Genomic DNA, 10,478 nt, shown 5'->3' with positions numbered 1-10,478 from the left:
GTAGAAAAATTTAAATATTTGGCTTTAGTATTTAAGCATATTTACTCTGTACATCATTGTGTTCATTGACTTTTAACCAAATCAAACCAAATGTATGCACTATGTACCGCTTTGAACAATGTCCGGGTATGATAAGATATACGTAAATCATGTCTTTATTCAAAAAAGTAGGGAGGGTGTTTTCGTGAAAAATCCTGGCTATGCTTATGAAGGTTGTTTCTGTGATGTTATAAATATTTTTTTAATTATTAAAATTAGTCTATTATTGTAATTATATAAAGAAAAATTATCTGTGAAACGATCGACTAGTTTTAATTTAATTTATTTGCTAAAAAATATAGAGAAAAAAATGAGAAAATAATATATTGGAATCAATATGAAGCGAACAAAAACTACTTTCCAGGGTCCATCTCGAAACAATCCAACAGCATATATGACGACACGTCACCAATTCGCGTGCTTCTCAATCAACCAATCACAGAAATCCTCAACCCCTATAAAACAACCCCACTCAACACAATCGTCATCATAACAACATTTCTCTCTCAGATCTACAAACAGAAACACAATGGCTCCCAAAGCAGATAAGAAACCGGCGGAGAAAAAACCGGCGGAGAAGTCCCCGGCCGCCGATAAGAAGCCAAAAGCCGGTAAGAAGCTCCCGAAGGAAAGCGGTTCAGGGGCGGTGGATAAGAAGAAGAAGCGAGTGAAGAAGAGCGTGGAGACGTATAAGATTTATATATTTAAGGTGTTGAAACAGGTGCATCCTGATATTGGTATATCGAGTAAGGCGATGGGGATAATGAATAGTTTTATTAATGATATTTTCGAGAAATTGGCGGGAGAGGCGTCGAAATTGGCGAGGTATAATAAGAAGCCGACGATTACGTCAAGGGAAATTCAGACGGCGGTGAGATTGGTGTTGCCCGGGGAATTGGCTAAGCATGCCGTTTCGGAGGGGACTAAGGCTGTTACCAAGTTTACCAGTTCTTAAGGGAATTTGGTTTACTATGGATTTATGAAATTATGTATGAACTGGTTGGTTTGGAATTAATGAATTGATGATCAATGAAGTTTGTCTTTGTTTTTATGTTTTTATATTGCTGTGATTTTGGAATTAATGAATTGATTATCGATGAAGGTTTTTCTTTGTTTTGTGTTTTTATATTGTTGTGCTTTTGAAATTAATGAATTGATGATTGATGAAGTTTCTTTTTCTTTTTATGTTTTAATGTGGTTGATATGAATGTTTGATTTCATTGAATGTAAATATAATTTGGAGTTTTATTTGTACAGATAATCTTATAATTGATTCATTCTTTGTGTGTTCTTAATTATTTTTTAAAAGTGGATGGAAATATAATGATATTTGTGAATTATATTGGTTCCTTCTTTTTGTGCTATTTAGTTGTTTGGAATATGCGGATGGAACTTGGTAAGAAATAAAAAATATGGGAATGGAAATGCTGCTATGTTTGTGAAATTGGATGTGTGTTTTACTATTAGTTATGGCCTGGGTAGAATGTTCTGTTTATTACTTGCTGATTGTCTTGAAAAGGCAAGTAGATGAATGAAAAGCTACCCCGTAAGTTATTTACATGAGGAATGTCTGGATCATGATATGTTTCAGAAGTGTAATGCCAAGTTATTTATGATTATTTGGTCGGAATCAAGTTAGGTTTGGAACAAAATATAAGGAAATTCTCTACCTGTTTGCTCTGTGAATTCCCTCAATGATCACTTCCTTGACTGTTTGAAAAATAAATTTGCAGATCATATAATTTGATAGAATGTTCTTGGAATTTGTTGTAGTATGAAGTTAGTGCAGAAGGAATTTAAGCCAGTTCCCTGTATTAGGTTGAGGTGGTGAAACAACCTCTAACTTGCTCACCTGCTCTCAATGTAGTTTTTGGTATTTTTGATGTTTGCTTTGTGCAATGGAGATTGTACACAGAGTTGAGATTTTACTGAGATGATATATTCTTCACCACCAAGGATGCACGTAGTTGGGTTTGCATTCTTTGTTTATGTTCTTCTATTATGTTGACTTGATCAGTTTTCGATGTCGACTCTAACAAATAGTCTATGCTATATGTAGTATATTTGTTTGACGGGTATGGTAATATGTACGAATATTTATATTTTGTCAGACATTCATTTCTGAACCTGAATGGAGTTAAGTTTGGATCCAAGTAATAAGTTTTTATCAATCTGCAATATGATTTACATTAATTTTAAATAGTTACTAGTGTTATACAATTATTTTTTATTGTTAACCTGGTAATATGTTCTAAGAACTTGTTCTAACTTTGATGATCATGTGCAAGGACTTCTGCTGATGCCATTTCTTTGTTCTAGATAGAGTGCTTAAAGGATCTTTAAGCCGTGCCGGATTCCAGGTAATAGTTAATTAACTGCCTCTTTGGTTTGTGGAATGGAAGGGAACAACATGATATATTCGAGATGTTAATATTCTGCTCCGTGTTGGTCCATTGGAGGCAACGGTCTAACAGAAAAAGTGATGTCTGGCATGGGTGTATTCTGTTCCTTTGTTTTAATACAGTAACCTTCATTAATCTGTTTACATTTTCACATTACACCCTAAATAATTCTTCTGATAATAGTGTTTTCTTGAATTCCGAGAGTGAATATTCACCATGTTCCTAGTCCAAACAGGCAGTAATAGATTACATGCATAATAGCAGGACCCAAGGGTAACAGAAGGTGAACTGCCTCTGATTTGATTTCTTGAATGCGGTAGCTACTTAGATGCCTCTTTTGAAAATATTAGAGGTAGTGTATGATTGTATGACTATAGAAGTTGGTGAATATTGTTGTTCTCCTATGTTGCTAGGTGTTTCTTCTATTTGACAAGTGACCATGAAATGCCCGTTCTTTCATCTTCATACTGTACCCTATAAGTGGCATCTTGACATTAAGACTGAGTGGGAAAGCTAGAATGATTTAGTTGGGGGGGGGGGAGTTAAAATTTAATGATAAGTTCTAAGCTAATACCTATAAGATCTGCCTTAGTCGGGGCTCAACGTTTTTTTGTGTTAATGGGTGCCCCATATCCCACTAACCACTACGTAGCTCCACCACTATTTACTGTTACTTAAGATTCAGATCTGTTACTTGGTTAATATGTGTCAGGTGTTTGTACTTTGTCATTTTGCTCGATCACAGATGATCAATATTCAAGTTTATTTACTATGTTTTGTGGTTTAAGTTCATTAGGCTGGTTTGGCTGGCAGTTGTATTGAATTTTTAAAGTGCTCGTAGATATTGGGTTGGTTGGTGTTTGTTTAATTTATGGCTTTATTCAACTATTGAGTGTGGTAGATTGGTGCAGAATGAGTGTATGGTTTGAACCTTTAGAGATGCTTAAGTGCTGTAAGCAGAGTTGTGTAGGTCGCACATAGATTTGTATGTCACTCTATCAATATAGCTATTGCTGATCCCTCAACTTGTTTTTCTAGATTTGCCTCTCGAATGATGCTTTCAAAGCATTCCACTTCTTTTCTTGTCCTGTTATTTTTTTGATAATCCTCTACTTGAATTGTTAGTACTTGATTCAAGTTTACCTACAATAAACTTATTTAAGGACGTCACGACGTGTGCCAAAAGTCTGCAATTAGGGTATGAACTAGTGTGCTGAGTTGACAGGTCTGGTTGGTCTACATGAATCGAAATGTTTGAAAAAAGAAGCAATTGGATTTGGGGGTGGCAAATAAATGATTTGAAGTAAAACAACTAAAAAAGAAACCTTTGCCATCCTGCGTAAAGAACAAAAGCAATCTATTGCAAGGATGCTGATCATGATGATGTTGATGTGAATAGAGTTGCTTATCCAATTTTTGTAACGATTTTGGTCCTAGTGACAAGGTGGAAAGTCTGGAGGCCAAATGTCATGTTCCGAGTCTGGAATTCTCGACGAGATGAAAGCGGTGAGCTCTGTAGGATCTGTCTCAAGGAGTTGCAACATTTGGTGCAGGATGAAGAATTGGGGAGTGAAGCCCCATATTTTTTTTGTTTGAGCATCATCAATGGAGTCTAAACATAGAGGTTGAATCTTGCTTAAACACATCATTTGGTTTGAATCTAGCTGAATGTATCTAGGTCTCCACATTGAGAGTGGAGTGGAGATGCCATTTTATGTACTATCAATTTCAATCCATTCAATTATTACTTGATCAGTTAGCTTAATTTTACTATGTGCAAAATCAATTTAAATTTGCAGACATGTTCAATATGCCTGACCTGTGTTGGAATGAACCAAAGCTAACTTCCCCAAGAAGAAATGAGTCAACATAAACATTGTAAAACACTAAAATCAAAATCAATTGTAATGGAAATTTGCATAACATAACATAATCAACATAATTCAAGTGCATTTTTTTTTAATTTACAAAAGTATTTGTAATATTGATACAAGAATATGCTACAAATTATGTATGCAGAAGGATATTGCAACACATATTACTCTGAATATTACAAAAAATCCTTTCAAAATAACAATCCCTTCCCTAAAATTTAGGGCCTATTTTTAAGTTTGCGGCTGGCCGAGTCGGTTGAAATAGAAATTTTGAATGATTTTTTTTGAATGTATCAAAACTTTTGAAGGTGAATAAAATACTATACTAAAATTTTATCTAAGAAATGTGTTTCTGTCCCAACTATTTAAAATTTCTGGTTTGCTCTGTTTTTATATAATTCCGATTTATGCCAGATTTTGAAGAACTGGACATTAATTTAAATCTTTTACTGTATATTAAATCAGGATATAAGGGCAAAAAGTTTATTTTTAATAGTTGTCAAATTACCAGTATACCCTTATTTATCCAATAATTACAAAAAAGAACCACTCCCAACCACTTATGCTAGGCTTTAATTTTGAAAGAAAATAAAATTCATTATCAATATTTGCAAGTACCCTATATTCTACTAAATTTCGGTTTGCTCTTATAATTTATTTGATAAGGCATAAAGTATACCCATATTTATTCGATAATTTTAAAAAATCATTAACATTTAATTTAGAAAAATATTAGTTGATGTTGGGAAAAAACTCAACAGTTCGAAGTCAAAAGTGAGACTATCAACCACTTGTGTTAGACATTCATTTTGAACAAAAATAAAATTCATTATTAATATTCGAAAGTACCCTACATTCGATTAAATTCCCATTACTCTTATAATTTATTTAATAAGGTATAAAATTTGTTTATACAAGTATTTTAAAATTATATTTGTAACGATTTTTTTTCAAATATAACAATAATGGAGAACACATCCTCGAATAATAAGCACATACACAAAATATTATAAAATGTCTTATATCAATATATTTTATAATACGGATATATTAATTACATTAAGTATGTAATGATGCAAATATTATATTTTACTAAATAACAAGTCGTATCATCTATCATATTCAATAGGGATATACAAGTTCTTTCTGAAAAGAAAGTAGTATGAATTAAGGTTGTTTGTCTTAAAAATATTTTATACCAAATTAACCGATATCAATTCGAGTTTTTGGCTACATATCAATTATGAATTAAATAATTAGATAAATTCATATACATAATCAAATTGATATATCTAGTTAAGTTAAAATTATGATAATATATATAAAAAAACTGGATCAAAACATATAGTTGATTTAACATATATTTGCATGAATCAGACAATACACACTTATACAATATAATTAAAATGTATACAATATTAATGGAACCTTGGTTAGGGATCAATTATTAGGTTACATGCTCAATCTAATTTAAAATTATTCAATTACAAAATCATTTCAAATAGGAAAATACTATGGGTACAAAATACACGTGTCAGATTTTTATTAGCTAAATGTAAATGAAACCCGTGCATTCACGCTAATAGCACCAATTAAATTTTCCAAACTGTCACATAACCCTGCCACGTCAGTTTGTAACATTTTTTTGCAACTTTTGTTTAACACTAACATTAATATTTCAAGTATATGAAACAAATATAGAAATGTTGAAGTCATTTCTAATTACGAGTAAATAAATTAAATAAGTTTACTATAAATTAAGATATATAATTTTAATATTGGTATAGTTAAAGTGATACATAATTTATTGTAAAAAGCTAATAAAACAAATTTGTAACAAAAAAATTACACTCAAAAATTTAAACACAATTAATAACATAACAAGAAATAAATATAAATTTAAGGACAAAAAAAATCAATAAAATGGTTACGGAGTTACCTTTTAACCCTTGTATATTTAAAAATTTCAAAGGGTAACTTATCAAATCGAAAAGAATAAGAGTATTCAGGACCTTTATTGATACAAGTAAATAATTAACGCGTATCAAATTTTTAGCTTTTTTGGATTGAATTATAATGGGTTGTTAGGTCGAGTATGCATTCAATAATGGGTTTGGATGTTATAAATTATATAAGAGTTACACCCGGCCGGGAGTGGAGATGCACTGTCCGAGTTTCGTATCTGTGTTTATGGGCTCGACAAGTACGTCGACCCAATAAGACGGGGTATTATTTGTAACGTCCCAAGTCAATAAGAATAGAAGTATTCATAGTTTTTATATATACAAGTCAACAATTAATATGTACCAAATTGCTATCTTTTTCGGACTAAACTATGATGGATTGTTGGGTATGATTTATGCATTCGGTTGTAAGTATTGATGTTCTATTTCATATCTTTTTTTTATTTATGAAAAATGAGATGAATTTGTTTTAGTTAAGTATCGAACCACCAACCTTTTTTGTATAGAATTTCTTGTCATAACTATTGTGGTAAATTGAGTTTAAAGTTTGTTTTAAAAATCTTATTAGTTAAATCACAATTTTCCTTTAACTCAATAAAAAAGTCTTTTAATTTTTATGCGTATATTGATATTGAAATTATTGAACTTATTCAAACTGACCCAATTGAACACAAACTGAAACACGACGAGTATGGTTGGGTTATTAGTTTATTTTTCATTGGTTGGTTTGAATTTTTTTAAATTATTTCAATTAGGCTTGATTTTAAAAAGTACAAACACTTTCAATTCGACCAACCTGATATGTGGACACCTTATATATAGTTACATAATTATAAATTAATCAATCACGCACTAGATTTATAAAACATTTATAATTTCAACTTAAAAAATTTAGGATACGTGATATCGCAGAAAGCGAATCAGCATTAACCGTTGAGGGATTTATCAGATAATTGGAGATTGATTGAAATAATTTACCGGATAGTAATCAAAATCAATCATTAGCATATATATTATAATTTTTTAGGTTTGTTATATTTATCACATGGCATAACATATTTATAAGTAATATTTAGTTTTAAGTTATATTTGCCCGTGCGTGATGATGATTTATTATCTTATTTATAAATTTATACATATTTTAAAATTAACTCACATATGCAGGGTAACACTCCATGTAGAAACCTCTTATATAGAGAACCGTGGAGAATAATTACTTAAAAAATATAAAAATTATAATATATTTCATTTTTCATCATATATGATTACAAATTTTAATTACCAAGTTAAAAAGCCAAGTTACACAATTTTTTTATTTAAAAAATCTTTGAAATTTAATGAAAAGGTTTAAAATAGTTTCATGGTAGGATCAGAGTGGGATCACACTTATTCAAAATTGTTCTATTGTAAAATCAAATTTAAAATTGATTTTTTTTCAAATTTTAATTGTTATTTTTATTATATTCAAATATAATTATATTATATATTAGCATCGAATTTTATATCATTTAAAATAAAATTTTACAACTTGTAATGAGATTTTATAATAAAATCAAGGGTTCTCTGCGATTCTGCATATCAGAGAGTTCTTCGTTCAGTAATGAGTCTAATGACCCACTTATGTAATCATATATTTTATGTATAAAAAGAAAAAGTAAGAGAACCTTAGGCTTGATCTTTACAAATTACTAATAGGATTGCATCATTTTCATTGAGAAATAACCCATGTATGTAATCATAGATTTTATGTATAAAAAGAAAAAATAAGAGAATCTTAAGTTTGATCTTTACCCAATACTAATAGGATTGCATAATATGTTCACCATATACTCCCCGATATTTACCCAATTTAATATCTAATAATTATATGGTAATTTGTTAAAATCATACAAGTTTACATACGTTCATGTTTTTATCAAAATTAAAAACTGTCTTAAAAATTACTATAAAAAATTAAATTAAATTTGAAAAATTATAATTTAATTTATGCCAGATTTTGAAGAACTGGACATTAATTTAAATTGTTATTTACATTTCGAATGGAAACACTGAACCAGAAATTTTTGTTTTGGACTTTTAAACATCCACCCATTGAATCACCAGTAGACATTTTTTAAAAGCGTTATCGAAACAATGATAATTCATAGATCTAAAGCCTGTCCGATATCCAGTTAAAAATGTCCAACCATAAAAACACCGGCCTTCCGAAAAGGCCCATCGAAAATTAGACAAAGATAAGCATAGTTATACACCACCGTCATCATTTTCTTGTCCTCCATCAGAACCCAAACACGTGGTAGCATTTAAGATACACATTACATGCATGGTAGCCACGTATCATCAGTTCAGTAGCATGTTGGACACGTATGTAGTTCACCGTATCATATATTAACATACAAGAAACATTAAACAATCGATCCAAAGAATTAGCAAACAGTCGAACAATTATATCAGATCGATAAGTTGTTATAAATAATTTACAGAAAGAGATCACAGAGAAGGATGGCTGGTTCAGGTTCGAACCCAGTACTGGCGTACGTAGTTGTTTATGTGAAAGATGTTGCAAAATCTCTGTCTTTTTATTCCAAGGCTTTCGACTACCAAGTCCGTCGTCTCGACGACTCCCACAGGTAATCCACATTTTATACCACAATAGTATTATTCCGTAATCATAATTTTTTTAAATACACATTAATTTGTTCAACAAATCTTAACAATTGTTGGTGTAGCGGTATCTCATTCTCTCCATTTTGAGGTGATGGTTTTTCATTACATCATTTTAATTTGAACACATGTATGTTGCATATATGTTAGGTGGGGAGAGCTGGAGAGCGGGCAGACAACGATAGCGTTTACGCCCGCTCACCAGCACGAGACGGACGATCTAACGGGGCAGGTTCACACATCAGGGAGTAGAAAGGAGAGAGATCCGGTGGAAGTGTGTTTTGAATACAAAGACGTGGATGCAGCGTACAAGAAAGCAGTGGAGAATGGAGCAATTGGAGTGAGCGCGCCAGAAGATAAAGAGTGGGGACAGAGAGTGGGTTATGTTAGAGATATTGATGGTATTGTTGTTAGGCTGGGAAGCTTTGTTTCCGAACCAAAAAATCCCCACCACCACGCCTCTTGAACGAGTCGCTTGTATTTTTTGGTTAATTTCAAAGCCCTCGTGTATCGCGTGCGAATTCAGCTTTTTACAACGCCTATACAGGTTTTAAATGTAACTTCTCGTTTAAAAATATAGATAAGATAATTGCAAAAAGAGTTTTTGTATTACAAAACACCGAGTTGTCAGAGGCTGCAGTTTCACGTGCAGATGAGCCACCCGGAAAAAGGTCATTCGCTAAAGTGAAAAATATTCAAATTTTCAAAACATAACAGAAAATTAGGGGTGTATAGAGGAATGGCTCGACCTTTATTCGCGGTTTGGATGTGGTTTTAAATTTTGAAAATCGTAAAATCGTAAAACCGAAACTCGTAATATATATTTATAATAAAATATATTTTCAAAAAATGTAGTTGATATCATATAAATTAATAAGTATACATATTTATTAACTAATCTTAAATTAATTTTAAGACTTCGTTCATAAGAATCACAATCATTAAGATATATAACCAAACAAATGAAAAATGTAATCAACATGTAATTTTTTTTATCCTTTTCTTTTTTTTTCTCTCACCTCCATATTTTTGTATGTTTTTAATATTCTTTCTCCACATGAAGTATTAGTTTGTATTTTATCTTTGAATATAAATTTATCAAATAATTTAAACTTGAATTTATTAATATTCAGAATTTATTTATTTTGTAAATTATCCACTTATTTTAAAATAAGTGGTTGAACTGGAAACCGATTCGCAATAACCGTAAATTCGCAACCGCAATTGACGCGGGCGGTTGCGGATGACAATTTTCTAAAACCGCTCTTCGCAGTTTGGTTCGACTTTTACCCCAAAACCGATTCAATCCGAATCTCGTACACCCCTACAGAAAATAGGTTGTGAAGATTCAAAAATTTAGTCTTCAATTCTATTTTAAAAAATTTAAATTTGAGGATTATCTTAATTTATTTATAGTGATTTAATTTTGGATGAATAAAATAATAATTTTATTACTTTTCTAATTTTAGTTTATTTGATTTAAATTAATGTATGATTAATTAATGAATATTAATAATATTTTAGATGTTCATTAA

The 10,478-nt window shown here is 30.9% G+C and overlaps 2 protein-coding genes across 2 annotated transcripts; both read left to right on the top strand.

Moving 5' to 3' along the window:
• The first annotated feature begins 520 nt into the window (after positions 1–520).
• On the top strand, positions 521–1,150 carry LOC141690384 (histone H2B.3-like). The gene has a single exon (XM_074495190.1). It carries the CDS (start codon positions 569–571, stop codon positions 992–994), a length of 426 nt encoding a protein of 141 aa, XP_074351291.1. The 5' UTR covers positions 521–568; the 3' UTR covers positions 995–1,150.
• A 7,537-nt stretch (positions 1,151–8,687) lies between these two features.
• Positions 8,688–9,435, top strand: LOC141692612 (uncharacterized). Its single transcript, XM_074497503.1, has 2 exons — positions 8,688–8,909; positions 9,094–9,435. Exons 1-2 carry the CDS (start codon positions 8,782–8,784, stop codon positions 9,407–9,409), a joined length of 444 nt encoding a protein of 147 aa, XP_074353604.1. The 5' UTR covers positions 8,688–8,781; the 3' UTR covers positions 9,410–9,435.
• The last annotated feature ends 1,043 nt before the right edge of the window (positions 9,436–10,478 follow it).

Source organism: Apium graveolens, chromosome 10 (genome assembly GCF_009905375.1).
Source record: "Apium graveolens cultivar Ventura chromosome 10, ASM990537v1, whole genome shotgun sequence".
Taxonomy (NCBI): Eukaryota; Viridiplantae; Streptophyta; class Magnoliopsida; order Apiales; family Apiaceae; genus Apium; species Apium graveolens.
This window is presented reverse-complemented; position numbering and strand designations above follow the sequence as displayed.

Excerpts from the sequence above, each read along its gene's own strand:
- LOC141692612 (XM_074497503.1), top strand. The coding sequence starts at position 8,782 with ATGGCTGGTTCAGGTTCGAACCCAGTACTGGCGTACGTAGTTGTTTAT. Across the intron at positions 8,910-9,093 it reads CGTCTCGACGACTCCCACAG|GTGGGGAGAGCTGGAGAGCG; the intron begins GTAATCCACATT and ends CATATATGTTAG.
- LOC141690384 (XM_074495190.1), top strand. The coding sequence starts at position 569 with ATGGCTCCCAAAGCAGATAAGAAACCGGCGGAGAAAAAACCGGCGGAG.